The sequence below is a fragment of the Boleophthalmus pectinirostris genome, unplaced genomic scaffold, assembly GCF_026225935.1.
Source record: "Boleophthalmus pectinirostris isolate CB_2022bp ecotype Guang Dong unplaced genomic scaffold, ASM2622593v1 HiC_scaffold_18, whole genome shotgun sequence".
NCBI classification, from domain to species: domain Eukaryota; kingdom Metazoa; phylum Chordata; class Actinopteri; order Gobiiformes; family Gobiidae; genus Boleophthalmus; species Boleophthalmus pectinirostris.
In genome coordinates this window covers 14723075-14740833 of record NW_026571133.1, presented here as the reverse complement: position 1 = coordinate 14740833, position 17759 = coordinate 14723075, and the positions used below count along the sequence as shown (strand labels likewise).

Genomic DNA, 17759 nt, shown 5'->3' with positions numbered 1-17759 from the left:
AAGTATTAAATTTATGGATGCCAACAGGAAATGTAAAATAAAATAAAATAAAAATAAAAGCTCTTTAATCTTAGAGGAAAAACAACAATTTGTTTACAGTAATAAATTGTCTCTTACTAACCTATTGAATCTTTTTATGCAAGTTGGATTGAATTCTCTTTAGTATATCCGGTAAACTTTAATTATAGACGCTTGAAGGCAAACGAGGGGGGAAAGGACGAGGAAAAAAGGGTATTCGTTATGGATGAAAAGTCATACCAAAAAAAAAAGATAGTATCTCATTTTAAATTTAATCTAAAATATTGATAATCCATTCTGAATTATTAGCGCATGGAGTTTTATTTTGAAAGGTCGTAACCGGGTGTGTATGCATGGTCCTGTGGTTCACTGAACTTGGCGTTTTTCCTGTCCTGCCCTCTCCTCACTCCAGACTTTTTATAACTGTTACTCTTTCTGTAAACAACTTCGATCTCACTTTTGTAGCTTTGATGTCATTATCTTTGCTCCAGTGCTCTTGTTTCAATGCCTTCTCCGTCCTGGCGCCTTGGTAAGTTCAAGCGGAAAACAGTTTTTATTTTCCTATATAAAGTCATGAGTGTGTCCGCAATAGTTTCGCACGGGACCGTTACATCGCGCGTTGACAGCTGGTATTTCTACGGTCACTTTTTCATCATGTCACTGCTGTATTAGTAATGACAACTATAAAGCTAACTCCGTGTGTGATATATATGTGAATAACACGAGTCTGTTGAGTTGTTATTGCTACAAACTTGCCTAGTTTTGCTTCCTGCTTTTGGAAACTTCCCCTGCTCATGTGAAATAAGCATAACGGAAACTGTGTCCGCGCACTTAACTTTATGTAACCTAGTCATCTGTATTTATAAACCAGTTTCCATCATTTTACCTTATTTACTAATGCCCAGAAGCCCAAATTACATTTTATTGAAAGCCTATTTCTATAGTTATGAGCTTTGTCTTTATAGAATAGTAGCGTAAGTCAAGAGGACACATCTGCATACAGAGTACAATGCACTTTTTTACATTTTCTATTCAATATATTTGACAAGCAAAATATGAAGAGAAACATTTATTCCTCATAATTTAAGAAATGGAAGTTAAGTGACAAGTTTATCAAATCTAATTACCCATGTATTATGTGTTTTAAAAATTACAAAAACGTGTTTTTCATGCTTCATTGTTGCAATGTTATAGTATATTAAAATACTCTATAACAAGGTGTTCAAATTAGAGTATTCATATAAGCAGGCAATTTTTGGCTGCCTGACTCAGATAGGAAAATTATTTTAGCTCACTCATCTATAACTTGACCTGCTCTTGGTGATTTCTTGTTAAAATGGTTCTCTGTTGACGCCTGAGGTACAGTTAGGTGATGGACCGGGAGCAGCCGGTGCAACTGAGTGACGAAGAGGTTGTAGTGATACGTGACCCCAGACACAGGAGGAGGAAGAAGGCCATCTGCCCTCTGTCCCACACGACCATGGACCAGGTGTGTGTGGAGTTTGTCTTGCCCACAGCAGCACGTGGAGGGAGCAGTCCTGACACTCTGCAGATACAGGTGGCTGGCAACTGGACAGTGGAGCAGGTACAACATAGTAATAATATCACAGTAAAGATGCACTGTGGAACATTTCTGGTTTAGAGTCTGCCACCTGTGTGTCTCCATGTAGATAATATTGCTTTGTTGCATGGAGAACAAACCCTCCACAAGAAAAGTTACACAGTGCATTTTTAAGAGCAACAATTAACCTAAATAGTAATCGATACAAAACAATGATACAAAACAAAAAAAAAAAAACAAACAAACAAAAAAAACAAAACAAAACATCTGAACATGAATTTAAGTTAATTATCAGAGTGAAAATAAATGATCTTCTTCTTTATAACAACATATTTTAACCTGGCCTCATAGATACTGAAGGCAAAGAAATTATGCCATATGCAAACTTTTAGCAAACAGTGTCTATATTAGGAGCAATATGCAAATCATGTTATAAGTTGTGTTTCATCTCACTGCTAGTCTATACTTTGTCCAGCTTATTTTGAGATTTACCTCCACTTGCTTTAAAATATGTAAGTTTTGTCTTGCTCAAACCCTCACTGTTTTGAAATTATTTTGAGTCATCACTGTAAAAACCTGAATGAATAACTCACAATTAAATATAAGTACATTTGTGTCTTGTACTGATTAAAGAAAGCTGTACTAACCTATTGTATTCTGTTTATTTGTGCTTCTCCAGGTTAAAGCTCAGGTGTGGCTGAAAGCAGTTACATCAAATCTGTGTCCGGAGTTTTACCAGAGGTTTTCTCCAGACCACTGCATCCTCCTGTATCAGAAGAAAGGCACCGTGTGTGAAATCTATGATAAACACCAAGTCTTCCAAACACTGGACTGCATTCGCTACTGGAGAGGTATAGGACAAGCTCAACCATGTGTTTACTAAAACAGGGTGTTTCCAGTTTCCCTTAGAAGTGATCAGTATGAGCTTATTTAATATGGGCCAAAATCATAGCTGAGCACCAAAACATTTTCACTCTATTGTCCAATTGACAGAATTGTATTTTGCTACAGATCATACCTGGGGGTCTGGGGGAAATAAGAATTACAGGTGCACTCTGTAACTTTTTGATGGAGGGTACACCACTTGTTTGTGCCCATGAAGATTTTATTTCTTTGCCTGGAATGTTCCAGAGTATGGTATTAGGCTTATTTTTCACCACAAGCAAGACTCATATGCAAAGTTAAACAAAACTGTTTTGAACCTGGATTTAAACACTCATTGTGGAAAATAACTATAATATTGATAATGTATGTGTAATCCTTTTGTGTTGTGAAAGCTTTGAAGAAAGATGTAGGTCGTATCCAGATGATGCAGCGTCCACAGCCCACAGAGCAGTCAGTGCAGTACCAGCGTTATCTGAACCACCTGATAGGCTACGACGTCACAGATGTGAGTAACGTGCATGATGATGAGCTGGAGTTTACCCGAAGGAAACTGTTGACGCCGCGCAGGATTGAGTTGAGTGACAGGGACCCCCGCCTCTACTCCATGGATCCCTGGGTCACCTGTAAACCACTGCCTCTACACCTCCTCAGCAAGGTACAGCAGTTAAGACTAAGTTAGCCACCACGATCGCAAATGAATCTGGGGGTAATAAAGGAAAATTGAGTGGTTTCATAAGCATGAGCGACAGACCCTCAACCAGAAACCATCGCCTTTAGAAGCTTCAGCTAAGGAATTATTAATAGTGTTAAAAAAATGGCAAAAAGTGCTTGTAACAATTGTGGAACCTTAAATGTATTAGAGATTTGGCGTAACTGAAGTAATTTACAAAATCAAACCATATTACATTATTTAAAAATTATACATGTCATTAATGGATGAAATTATTTTGTGCCTTCGATATAGCCATCTTACCAGATTTTTTCTTATTATATTTTTTTAGGTCAGTAATGGCTTTATCCTGGTGGTCATTCACATCCAAACTATCAGCCAAACTATTAAAGTCTCTATTGAAGACACACCAGAGCAGGTATAATTTGTACTTAACACTATCTCTATTTGAGTGCATATTATTCTGACCCCATCTACTCCGCATTAGGTACTTTCCATCTTTTTTGCCAAGACTGCCAACAAAAAAACTCTGTTGGGCATCCCAGAAAACATGAGTGAAGATGATTACGTGTTACGCGTTTGTGGAAGGTACAGTCATCATCAGTATTAAATATTATACATAAAAAAAAACACTTTATATTTTTATTTACTACAGGGAGGAGTTTCTGTATGGAGACAAACCTCTGCAGAACTTTAACTGGATTCGACAGTGTCTGAAAAATGGAGAAGAAATTCACCTGGTTTTAGAGAGACCCCCAGATCCAGATCTTGACGTGGTCCAAAAAGAGGACTGGGCACAAGTGGATGACTGCACTGGAGTCGCAGGTGTTTTTTCAGTAATTTTCAAGTTCAGCGCTGCTGCCCTCTTTTAAAATCTGACTTAACTTAAAAGAAAAAAATATTTTTTTCCTAAAATGAAATTGTTCAGTATATATATATATATATATATATATATATATATATATATATATATATATATATATATATATATATATATATATATATATATATATATATTATATATATATATATATATATATATATATATATTTTCAGTTGTTTCAACTGTTTACTTAGTTAGTTTAGAATGTTGAGTTGAGTGATGTGGTTTGCACATGTTAGTATGTAAATCAAGAATCTTGTGAAGATTCTTGCAAATCAAAACTAAACCCCCAGTTGAAGAATCCCTACCTTGGCCAACAAACTGAATAATTTTAATATAATGTTTTTAAAGGCACCCATGAGCAGCTGACGATTGATGAGAAGGACCACGAGCGAGTCTTCACCGTCTCCATGTGGGACTGTAACAGAAAGTTCAGGGTGAAAATTCTGGGCCTGGACATTCCCATTCTGCCCAAAACCTCCGAGCTCATTGTTTACATCGAGGCCAGCATCTTTCACGGACAACAGCTCCTAGCTCAGGTAACATACTAACTAGTATTTTACCAGATCTAAATTAAATTAGGACTTAAAGCCAAGTATGTAGTTTTTATAGGACTGAAAAACTTGCATCCTTACTCTGAGCAGGCTTGCAACTCTATAAACCTGGCTCTTATTTGGCCTGGAGAACCCCCTCCTGCCTGTTTCCATGGAAATGTAATCTTCCATATTATGGCATAAAACTTATCTTATCTCCTTGGAGAAGTTTACAATTTATGGTTTTAACATTGTATATTATAACTACTGTAAACCAGTTCTTTGTTTCAGGAACGAACCACTTCAAAACCATTCACTGAAGAGGTTTTGTGGAATTGCTGGTTGGAATTCAGTATTAAAATCAAGGATTTACCAAAAGGGGCTCGTCTAAACCTCCAGGTAACCTCATACTTCTTATACTTATATTGCAGCAGTTTTCATTCTTTATGTACTGAATGTTTTATTCTAGGTTGTGTGTGGGAAACAAATCCAGACCCCAAACTCCAAGACAGGCTCCGCCTACCAGGATCATACATCTGACACAGCTAGTCGTGAAGGTATACCTGTGTGGAAATCATAAACAAAACAAATTCAAAAAGGAATTTGCATTTTAAAACTTTTGAGATATGACTTCTTACCATGCTCTCTTTGTTAATGGCAAGAGCATGATACAGTCATTTTTGGTTATTGGATTAAGGTTAATTTAAGGTTACTTAAAGTGGATAAAAGCAAACTTAAGGTGCACTGTGTAACATCTGGTGAGGGATCAGCACACCTGGTAGTACACAAGATTCCTCTGCAGTTCACATATTTGCTGAATTTAGAGATAATCCGCATGTCTGTCATTGTTTAGGTTAGTCCTTATTTAGAAGTGTGCAGTCCCACATTTGAAAACCATTGAAATAAAATATATTTTTTCTGTTTTGTCTCCAAGGAAAGTGCAAGAATCGCCTGCTGTACTACGTGAACCTGCTTCTGATCGACCACCGCTCTCTGCTGCGTCAGGGCGAGTTCATCCTTCACATGTGGAAGATGCCTGAGAAAAGTGAGGAGAGCAGCAGCAGCATCAACGCAGACAAGCTAACCTCTGCTACCAACCCTGACAAAGCTTCATCTATGGCTATCTCAATCCTGCTGGACAAGTACTGCTACCCCGTGGTGCTACCCAAGAGTCGGGACACGGGCAGAGACGTGCCACGTGACGCTGGAGGAGGGGAGGAGGGTGAGGGAGGGGTGAGAGGGCAAAGGGAGATGCCCAATCATCTGAGGAAACAGTTTGAGGCCATAGTGAGCACGGATCCTCTGCACCCGCTCAGCCCAGAAGACAAGGAGCTGCTGTGGCACTTCCGACATGAGTGTATGAAGCACCCCAGGTATGAGTAACAATGTAAACTAATCTTGCAAATTCTGTCCATAGGAAACGATGAGAATCCTTAAAGAGGCCCATATTTTGGAATTTCCTGATCGTTATAATGTGGTTTCCTCATCAGAAAGTTGTGTTATATTTCATTCACACAGGTTTAACACTAACTCTACTTATTTAGGCTGAGTTCTCCTCTCAAACAGAAAACACTCCTTGTGATATCATGTGGTAATAAGGAAGATCTCCACTGTGTTTTTAAACTCCATACCCCTTCTGTAGAATAATATGGATAATCTCAGCCCTGGAATTGAACACTTTTGAACCTAATTTGAAAACTACTGCTTCATGACACCTCAAGGGGCAGAGCATGTTGCACTTTAGAGATGTAGACAGCCTAATAAGAAAGGATTACTCAAACATGTGTGAATGAAATAAAACTGCTCCAGATATGTTTTTGAGGGGGTAACATTATAACATAGCTCATAGTTCACAAAAGTCAATTATGGCTAATATAGGACCTTTAACTACTAAATCTTCCCAGCCTCTGTCATATGTGGATGTTTTTTTTTTTTTCTCAGAGCATACCCAAAGCTGCTGGGCTCGGTCCGGTGGGGTAAACAAGAGGACGTTTTGGCAACACACCGGCTGTTGGAGCGCAGCAGTGCATGGGACACAAGGTACCATCACTTTCACTGTACTTGTCTTCTATATGTTGCCATTATCTCTCTGTTTTCACATTATAGACTGTATATAGTCTATGGTATTTTCTTATGAACTGTTTTTGCAGTGGTCTGGATGTGGGCCTGGCCATGCAGCTGTTAGACTGTCACTACTCAGACGCTCAGGTTCGCTCGATGGCTGTGAGGAAACTGGAGACTTTAGAAGACGATGATGTGCTCCGATATCTGCTACAGCTTGTACAGGTCTGTGGCAGAAGAAACATTTAGTATCCATTCTCGAAGTTTTCAGCTTGTCCAAGAAAGGGTGGAATTAAAAGGGAGACCCCTTTGACTATGCTTCCAAAGGACGAGGTTTATAAAGCAAGTGGTGAGACTATGAAGGCCAGTAGACACCAGTTAGACAGCAAAATGCCGCAATTTGGATAATGTTATGCCAGTGGTATGCCAAGGGAAGATTGTGGTGTAAATATAGCTTTTGTGAGTCAATGTTAAACTGAGATGTACGTGGAAGATAAATTACTTAAATTCTCTTACAGCATCTCCCAAAATGAAAAGGTATTACAAATTAGCATATTCTTCCTTATCTGTGTTGCCCATTTTTATTTATTTTTTGTCAACACAAACCTTTTGACGACTACAATTTTCTACATTTTACAACACACAATTGTAAAATGTGTATAATGTGATTTTCTCATGGGGATTTCATCACCTGTTTGTCTCCATGGAGATATTATTGCTTTGCTTTAATATTCCAAAGTATGGCATTAAACTCTCCACTAGCGACATATTCTGGTGGAATATTTTATGTAAGCAATAACAACTCGATAGAGAGAAACAGATAGTGGACCTTCCACCAAAATAGTTACATAGTGCGCATTAAGTTTAGTTTTATTCTGTATCTTCTTTAGGCTGTGAAGTTTGAGCCCTACCATGACAGTGCCCTGGTCAGGTTCCTGCTGAAAAGAGCTCTGAGGGTAAGCTATAATTACTGTATACTGCAGTTTCACTGTTAAAAAGTTGTTGTGAAATCAGTGTATTTCCTCTTGTGCCTAAATCCAGAGTAAGCGTATTGGGCATTTCCTATTCTGGTTTCTGCGTAGTGAGATCGCTCAGTCCATGCACTATCAGCAGAGGTACGCTGTGCTGCTGGAGGCCTATCTCAGAGGCTGTGGGGAGGCCATGCTGCTTGACTTCAGGAAACAGGTGACAAATAGTAAAAGTAACACACGTAAAAGATGAAGTAACAGCACAAACAAAGAGAAAAAATACAAATAAAAAATAAGTCTGTATTTTGAATAAGCTGGGATATATATTTTACCCTTTTCAAACAATAGCAACATGCAAGATGACATTTTTGATATTTTATCTTAAAAATACTTAGCAAGCATATGAATCCAAAACACATTTTTATATACTAATTATTAAGTAATAATTATCTAACAATAAATTGCAAGATTATTTGTCTTAAATACTAATAACTAAATAACTAATACCCCTATTTTGAGATCAGTGCTTTAAACATATTCATAACAAATGTTCCTATAACATCCACTAATTGGGGAAGTCATCAGAAAGAAATATTGCTGACTATTTGTGCATAAAAATATCTTAAAGAATACTCTACACATGAATGTAACACATACTTTGTTTTACGGTGAATTTTCAGGTGGAAACGACAGAGGCTTTGCAGAAAGTGACTCGTGAGGTTAAGGCCATGTCAGCAGACAAATATGACATCACTGCTCAAGGTAAAGACTGTAAAGAATAATATTATTATTACACTGTAGCAGGCCTTAAGCTCTGTACATGTTGTTAAATCATGTGAAGAATCACTGTAGTGACTGAGACTGTGCTTTCTGTCAGTGGTGTTTCAACTGCGTCAGAAGCTGGAGGCACTTCAATCGTCTGGGTTACCAGAAAGTTTCAGAGTCCCCTATGATCCAGGACTGAGGGCCGGAGCGTTACTGGTGAGAATATATGTACACATCAGTTATTAATGCAATTGTCCAGACATACAGTTATAATCAATGTTCAGTTAACTTCTAATACAGTTTTAATACAAGGAAACAAGACCAAGTGGAATGCCTACATTTGGACTAAACCATGCTTTTGTGACTGTATATACAATGTGAAAACACAGAAATAATCAACACACCAGAACTGAACAAAAATAGTTACTTAGGAGAAATAATGAGTAAAACCAAAGTAACCTACATAGAACAAAAGGCTAAAAACAAAATTGTAGTATGTGACAGAGACTTTTAGATATCAGCAGTGAACAGCAAATGTTTTTGTCACTGCACATGTTTATTTACAGTAGTGAGGATGAGACTTTTATTATAGTCATGACTCATGAGTCACTTATCGCTGTCATTTGTTGATTGCAGATTGAGCAGTGTAAAGTGATGGCATCTAAGAAGAAGCCGGTGTGGTTACAGTTCAAAAGAGCGGATCCCACCACTCTGTGTAAAGACCCCATAGGGATCATATTTAAGGACGGGGACGACCTCAGACAAGACATGCTCATACTGCAGGTGGGACATTCTGTGACCTCATGTGAAAATTTGTTTAATTGTGTAATATGTGAACTTTGCTATAACTTAACATAAGTATAAAAGTTTGACAAATATGTTTCTATCAGCATCCAGAGCACTCAAAGGCCATATTTTTGGGCTGAGCATATTTTGATTATTTTCAATCAAATTATGTAATTTAATTTTACTACAATTTTACTAAAATTGTTGTAGCTGTATCAACAAGTATCAGTTATTGACCACAACAGTAATGGTATCAGGTCCCCAAAAATATCTATATAGTACTATTTTTTACTCTGTTCCCTCATGTCATATCATACTTACACGAGTGTGTGTGTCCCTGTAGATTCTGCTGATCATGGAGTCCATCTGGGAGACTGAGTCCCTGGATCTTTGCTTGTTGCCCTACGGCTGCATCTCCACCGGCAACAGGATAGGTCAGTCCAGTACAGGGGATAAACAGGAGCTTATAGGAGTGAATGAGATTTTGTTTTCGTTTGGTGGATTAAAAAGAGATTTCATGAGTGCCGAATGCAAATTTTGATGAAAAAGATTAATAGGAATGCCCAGTTTCACTCAAACAAACAAACAAAAAAACTGTTAGATTTTAGTGTGTCTATAGTGCTTTTCAAATGGACTATTACTCATACCATGGGATAATCATAGCTGGAGGATTAGCTTTTTTGGCTTATTTAATGTAAGGAAACAGGAATATCCATTTGTATAAAATGCTAATTAGTAGGACTACACACAAAGACATCAATCATAATACACATAACATCATTTTACAAATCATAAAAGCAAACCAGCCACTGGGAGTAACCCTACCAGGATATACAATTCTAAATCACATGGTTGTCTAATAATAATATATACGGAAATGCTACATACGATTTAGTAACGGGTAAGGAAATCTGAATAACACTGACAAAGAAACACCAGTTATGTTCAAATATTTTAAGCGTCTTCCATTACTTTAGGGATGATTGAGATTGTGAAAGATGCCACAACGATTGCCAACATCCAGCAGAGTGTGGTTGGCAGCACTGGGGCTTTTAAAGATGAGATCCTGTACCAATGGCTCCGGGACAAGTGCGTCAGTGAAGACAAGGTAAGATCTAAGTTACAGATCCAAGTGTGTCTTGTTTTATTTTGAATAGTTTTTAGATTGGGGCTGAGTAGTTGTGTGTTTGTCTCAGGCCTCTGTGTTATTTAGCCTTCAGAGGAAATGACATTGTGACAGACAGGAAGGAAGCAGCCCACGCCATTATTCTGACTGACTCCACTTTTAGCTCTAACACCTGCGCCAACTGTTTGTGTCTCAGTCAAAAGCAAGGCAAATTTATCTGTATAGGACAATTTGTACATAAAGTAATTCAAAGTGCTTTACATGATCAGGAATACATTAAAATCACAAAAACAAATGAAATATAAATAATCATCATAAAATTGAGAAATTAAGAGAAGAGTGCAGAATAAAAACCTGCACAGCTAAAGTCTGGATTTAAACATTGTCAATGTAGAGGACTGTCTCTTATGGTCAGGATGAACTGAGATAACTCCATGTTTAGTCCTGGGGGAGTCAACAAAGTGTGATATTTGGGATTTGACTGCGTGCAGACAACATACTGTATATTTATTATGGAGGTCTCACCTAAAAAGTGGATGACTGATTTTTATAGAAACGTATTTTTAAGTTATCATTATTTTTGTATTGTTTACGAATGATCAAGGGCAATGCATACTTCATAAGAAAAAAAGTATGTCAACTAATTATGCTGTTTTCAATTGTAATAGCTTATATAGTTCTTAACTGACAAAGAAAATACAAATATATGTTCATGAATTTATATGATTTTTTTGGTAGTAGCAATGCAAAACATATAAAATAAGGATTGAGTAAAATGTGTTTGAGTGATCATTAACTGGGGGAAACTCAAGTGCTTTAACTAAGTTTTGTATGTAGTATGCTGCATTTACATAATTTACTCTGGCTAATTTTCTACAACAGTAAATGCTTTTCTGTCAAATCTGTGGATGCTCCTAGTCTCTCTGAACTTGAATCAAAAAGTAATTAAACTTGATTACACTTTATTCTGTCTTATTTCAGTTCCAGCAGGCCGTAGAGAGGTTCCTGTTCTCTTGTGGAGGATACTGTGTGGCCACTTATGTCCTCGGGATTGGAGATCGCCATAACGACAACATCATGATCACCGAGTCAGGTCTGGACATGTGGGCTGCTGGACTCAAATAAAACAAAAACACACCACAGAGTCTAACCTTGTGATATTTACTGATAACAGGAAACCTCTTTCACATCGACTTTGGCCACATCCTGGGAAACTACAAGAGCTTCATGGGCATCAGTAAAGAGTGGGTACCATTTGTGCTCACTCCTGACTTCCTCTACGTGATGGGAACATCAGGAAAGAAGAGCAGCCCAAACTTCCAGAAATTCCAGGTGCGCATTTCTGTAGCAATAATGTACATTGGAATTGTGCAATGTGCATGGAAATGTATTGTTTTTAGGGCTGGGCAAAAAAAAAAAAAAAAAAATTAACCACGATTAATCGTATGTTATACGCAAAACCAATTAATGAATTAAAAAGTAGAGTATAGCCCACTTTTATTGGAAATGTAAATGAAAGAGCCAAACATTTGTTGTGCAAACAGCATTTCTTTCAAAGGGGAACTCTCAGGTATTCAGTGAAGGCTCAAGAAAAAAAATATTGAATGGACTTTTGTACTACTAATATATTTTATGAATATTTTTTATGCAGTGAGTAATAAACACTACACTAATAATAATTTCTAGATCAATGTTATAAACTTGGACTGATATTTCTTGGGAAACAAAGGGTTAATATAATGGAATGGAAATGGACCAATCACAATTTTTCTTCCAATGGTATCTGGGTAAATCAGTGACACGCACGGTTGGTCCGGACAGAGCCGGAGCCCGCGGCCGAACCAGTGGCCGAACCCATGTCCAGAGCCGGAGCCAGAGCCTGTGCCCGGACACGCAGCCGGGCCTGCGGCTTGCAGAGGCTTGGATACGTTGCATCTCACGTGGTCAGAAAAAAGTGAAAAAAGTATAAAGAAAAGACGTCAAACTTAAAGAAACTCTCGCGGTGGACTTTTTCAAAATAAAAGCCAGTGAGAAACAGACGTTTACAATTAAATAAATAAATAATAAAAACGGCGTTAAAATAATTATCGGTGTTAATGCCTTAATTAGTTAACGCAAAATTAAGATGTTAACGTGCCCAGCCCTAATTGTTTTATATTTTATTGTTTATATTTATATTTCCGATCTCTTTCTTTTTTGTTTCAGGATGTGTGCGTCAAAGCATATCTCGCTCTTCGACACCACACAAACCTCCTCATCATCCTCTTCTCCATGATGCTCATGACTGGTATTTAGAATTCTCTCTTTTATTTTCTATCAAGAAGATTTCATTGAGATTGCATTCACTGTTCAAAGCTTGTAATGAAGCTCTATAATGTGAATCATACAATGATGGTACTTTTACTCTGGTTGTCACAATTCCCATTTAAATGAACTTAAAAAGCACAGTAGGTACAATTACTCCATCTAGGTGGTCCTGATTAAGATCTCGACTAAATCTGACCTCAAACCCCAAGCGTTGCATTTGGGGCTCTGTTGTAGAATAACCTGCAGTAACCTGAGAGTTGAAGAGAAGACATATGACGCCGGAGTTCTAACACAGGAGAATTTTATTTACCATCAGTACAGGACCTGGAAACATCAGCCCTAAAGACATTATGATATTCAATCTAGTGTAGTACCGTCTGCTTCCATTGTAGGGAGTATTATACTTCTGATGGTGCCAAATCTTTTCCAATTATTTCTGTGTTTAGACTGGCCACTCGGCAGACTGTGAGTTGTATTTCCCAATTAGGGGCACAAGGGCACCGGGGGGGTATGAAAATACTTACCAGTGGGAACTTGGAATAATTGGAATAAGTTCAGATTGAAGACTTCACATTCAATAATGTTTCAGTAGGAAACTTGTGGTAAAAATATGATTAAATCAGGAAAATGGAATTCTACCTTATACTAGTTAACAGACTTATAATAACTAAAGAAGTTTAGAAATCATTGGCTTTGGAAAATCATTTGCCCTCTTATAGTGGTGTGGGATAAAGTCGTTTTACCCTTTCACTGGCTAATTCCAGGAGCTCTATGAAAAATATTTCCATATTAATTGACATATTTAATCTCCTCTCACAGGAATGCCCCAGCTGACCAGTAAAGAGGACATCGAGTACATCCGGGAGGCTCTGACCGTGGGCCGCAGTGATGATGAGGCACAGCGCCACCTGCTGGACCAAATTGAGATATGCAGAGAAAAAGGCTGGATGGTTCAGATCAACTGGTTTGTTCACTTGGTGCTCGGCATAAAACAGGGAGTGGAAAAAAGATCTACCTAGGATTCACTGTCAAAAATCGCATGCAAGGTCCATGTTACAATAAGGATGACTATTGACCTTAATGAATCAATGTGCTAAAAGATAATGTAAATAAATTATATGCTATTGCAATTGTGCTAATTCTGCTAAGATACTGTTACTAGTTCTCATTGTGATTTTTTCACAGATTATTGGCCTGCCTCTTTAAAACTCAGGATGATTAAATTGAAAACATGTAAATTTTCTATTCTATTTAAAGTATAACATTAATATTATTTCCTATTTGACCAAACCAGAATGTATTGTTGTAATATTTATTCATGTAGAAAACCAAGAAAGTTCTTAAACTGTAGAAAAAGAAGTAAAATACTGGAACTTAAATATTATCAAAACATATCATTGAAATGTTCTTACCATGTTACATTAGCACCTGCTGGTCAGTGCTTTTTATGTTTACACAGTCGTGCCACTGGAAGAAGTAACATTTAGCGCCTTTTAAATGTTTTATTATGTGAAAGCTCATCTTTTTGTCCAAGTTAATTATTACCAAGTTGAAATAGCTGAAATTATTTGATATATTTTTGTCAATTATGAGTTTTATCAACCACAACCATGGCTGGAACAGCATCTGTGAACCGTTTTTATTTTATATACCATCTGTATGAATCCAATTCCAATAAACTCACTGTACATGCTCTAAGTGACCACAAGAGGTTGCTATTTGTTGCCTTTCTCTTATATAAACATAGTGAATATTCATTATGTAAATCCTCTTTTTGGCTGCTCTATAATGATTTATTAAAAACAAACGAACAAAAAAAAAGGAAATTGTTGGGGTTTTAGGAGCATACATATATTGAAAGTTCACATCTTCAAATATGTCATCTTTTAATTATTATAGAAACATAATGTGACAAAACAAATATATTGTACAATTGTTTTGTGTAGCTACACACTCAATTCTCAGCTCTGGTTCCTGTTTTGTTCAATGGTGTGAGGAGGTGGGAATGTGTCACTGCTCCATACATTTCAATTGCTAATGCTAACTGGATTAGTCTATATTGTGTGTCTGTATATGGCCTTGAGCTGTAAGTTTATCGTCGTTGATTTCAAAAGTGCTGTGCATATAAACAAAAGACAGATTACATTTTCTATAAAAATTTAAATGGGATATAAATTATAATGGAAGACAACTCCACTGAGCATGTTTTTGAAGGACATGTTCATTTAGTTTTCCCGGATGAAACAAAATATTTGCATTTGACCCACTTTTCAATGGATTACAGCAGATCTGTACCACCATCCTGGTCAGGAGTACTGTACATGGCTGGAAGATAAAGCTTTCTGTTGTTTTTGAGTTAATGAGAAAAACCGAGCATCCTCTTAAACATTAAAACTGCACAGAAATGCTCCACCCTATGAGATCTGGGATGGGACCCTTTTCTTATTATTTCACCTATAAAGACAAAAACATAATATACACTTGTTTATTACATTGTTCAAAGTGTTGGACATAAACAAACTACAATTTAAAGCTTCTGGATAAATATTTGACCAAAAAAAAAAAAAAAAAGGATGTTTCTATGTTTCATTTTTCGGTGTTGTAGAAACGTAGAAAAAAAACATCCATCCTTACTCTGAGTGGGCTTTCGTCTCCACAAAACTGACTAATATTTGGCCTGGAGGAGAGCCTTGTCCTGCTTGTGTAGTATTCCACAGAACAACATGAAGAATGTTCCGAAGTGTGGTTTTAACTATCTATTTCCATGTAATCATATAGGTGACAGGCCACCTCCAGAAAGTTGCTTTAAATTACATGCTTGCCTTTCAAAACTGAAGGTAGAACAGTCAGACAACCAGGTGTTACATAAATCTATATGAATACACCTATATAAAACACCTTTGCTTTTAATTCTTACCTCTGCTCTGTTTATTTACTACCTGCATTTTATATTTATTCCTGTCACATGTTTTTAGATTTATTTCCACATGAACCATCATCATTTCTCCTTCACAGAATCGCCTCTGACAGGTGTGCGCAATCTCGGGGGAGGAGGATGTCCCAAAATGGAGCTGTATGCATTGATTTATTTTGATTCCCGCTAGCTTCTGTCCAGGAAGACTTGAACCAGATCAACCAACAGGGGAAATCAGTCAAGTGAGTCTATGCATTCAAACTGCTCTGCTCCTCTCATCTTTACTCTCAGAAAGTCCACTTGAATTCTCGTATTCTGTCTTCAGCAATCAGAGGTGGAGTTGAGTTCAGGACCTGGTATTGGAGGTTAATTGAGCTGTTGCATAAGTCTCCACGCTGCGTTGCTCAAGAGCCCTCACACATTACAACAAGTGCAAATGATTTTATTATTAGAAACTGTTATAAGGAGTTAGTTGTGTTTGAACAGGCTAATGGACAGAGCAAAGGACTGAAGCAATGGTGTTGATATAACAGCTCAAGGATTCATCTGCAAGAACATGTTTTGAATAAGAATGAAAGTTTACAAGTGTTCACATCAGCAGCATTTTGGAGGCTGGCCCAGGGTGGAATTTGAGGGCTCGTCCAGGACTGACTAGGTTGGACTAATCCTTTGTCTAATGAAATCTTGCCTCATCTGTCTTTCTCATGGTGGTCCCTTGTAAGATCTATCTATCAGCTTTATTTACTGTACTACCGGGTAATACTATCACTTGTACTTTAAGAGGCTATTGGTAGTAGAATCATCTATAATATATAATGACATAACCTCTCTATAGATCTAAGCTATAGGCCTGTGCTGTACATGTTTATGATAGTGATTATGACAAGTTGGAGTCATGCACTTCTGTCTATTTCTGCCTGCTTCCATGTATAAGCTGCTTGACGACCGTATAAGGGTTTTAATGCATTTACAGTGGCATGGATGACATCTGGTCATATGGCCCTATTTACATTTTTATCTCTCACACTGGATGTGCATATGAGGTCACAGCGGAAATGCTGTGCTTGAGTTTGAGTTTGAGTTCGATGTGTGCTTCTAATGAAACAAAGTAAGTACAAATTTAAGGTCGCTATTTTATCCATGGACAATAGTTAGCCAGGCTGGCACCACCTAGTGGCTCTGCTCAATTTCATTTCTCTCCAGCGAATAGGTCAGGAATCGGAATACACTAGATGGTTTGTAAGAACCCTGGAAGTGAGAGTCCCGGCACAAGCCAATCAGCAAAGAGCCATACACTCTGTGTTGGCAATGATTCTCGAGATCAAGGATTTAAAGCCGGAACAAAGACAATATTTGGTGAATTTTATCAAGGGGAAAGACTTTATTGCTCTTCTTCCTATGAGATTTGGGAAAAGCTTAATATACTAGTTAGCCCCGTTACTGGTGCATTATATATGTCAGGACCAAATAGCAGCGATTGGTTAAATAAAAAAAGTCCCCTCCTACCATTGAGCGAATGAATTGTAATACTGGTCAGACGGTGTCCACGAAGTGACACTGGCTGATGAATCAGGCTAGACGATAGTAGCACCACCAGGCCAAGTTTTAGCACAGATCTGTGGAGGGGAAAGTTTGCAAGCAATAAGAATACATTTTTTTCAAGGTATTTTTTAGCTAGAAAAATAGGTTCAGTGCCACAGCGTGTACTGAACTTAGTTTGCAAGCAATAAGAATACATATTTTTAAGAGTCTGTGGTTCTGATATCTTTTACTTCCACTTGACTCTGTTTTCATTAAAGTCTACATTTCCTCTTGCCTGACCACTTGTGTTCAGTCGTCTGACCCTTGACCTTTTAATGCCCAGCCTTGGTCCAAACTTGACCTCTTGGCGGTTTCCTCACTTACAAAACCTCCTTGTTAAAGTTACACCTTAAATATTTAAAGGGGCGGGCTGTCGGTGTGTGCCCGTGAGACTGACACTCGAGTGGGAGCTGCCACATCAGATAGTCTCCCTGACAGAACACAGCATGACACCGGACACCCCCCTAACACTATCTGTATTTAGCATCAGTTACACTGGGCCCGGGCAATTAGTCAGGAGGAGCAGCTAGGGCTACAGGGCAGGTAGAGGAGGGCCTGAACGACTGGATTAAACTACATTATATACTCTGGACTATTCTGTTAAACCATTAGATTTAGACTTTGTTTTGTAAAGGGGAAGTTCTGCCATTTCTGGCAGTCTACCCCAGGGCAACTGGACAAATCTGACTATGACTAAGGAG

At 37.8% G+C, this 17759-nt stretch overlaps 2 protein-coding genes across 4 annotated transcripts in view; both read left to right on the top strand.

Annotated features, from left to right (window-relative positions):
- Positions 1–383: 383 nt before the first annotated feature.
- Positions 384–14271, top strand: pik3cg (phosphatidylinositol-4,5-bisphosphate 3-kinase, catalytic subunit gamma). 3 transcript variants are annotated; one of them, XM_055153609.1, is made up of 24 exons: positions 384–547; positions 1384–1507; positions 2259–2430; positions 2857–3119; positions 3466–3552; positions 3622–3722; positions 3790–3959; positions 4369–4556; positions 4842–4949; positions 5020–5107; positions 5485–5923; positions 6492–6590; positions 6701–6836; positions 7502–7567; positions 7653–7796; positions 8260–8341; positions 8457–8560; positions 8981–9127; positions 9474–9564; positions 10108–10238; positions 11238–11349; positions 11431–11588; positions 12462–12543; positions 13383–14271. In XM_055153609.1, exons 2-24 carry the CDS (start codon positions 1391–1393, stop codon positions 13580–13582), a joined length of 3285 nt encoding a protein of 1094 aa, XP_055009584.1. In that variant the 5' UTR covers positions 384–547; positions 1384–1390; the 3' UTR covers positions 13583–14271. The 3 variants fall into 3 exon arrangements, with proteins under 3 accessions (XP_055009584.1, XP_055009582.1, XP_055009583.1); XM_055153607.1 differs by having other exon boundaries at positions 1384–1603; XM_055153608.1 differs by having other exon boundaries at positions 1378–1603.
- A 997-nt stretch (positions 14272–15268) lies between these two features.
- Positions 15269–17759, top strand: part of ano2b (anoctamin 2b) — a 68785-nt gene continuing 66294 nt past the window's right edge. The window contains exon 1 of the mRNA XM_055153458.1: positions 15269–15719. The gene's annotated coding sequence lies outside the window, so the exon portion shown is untranslated. The remainder of the gene's footprint in view (positions 15720–17759) is intronic.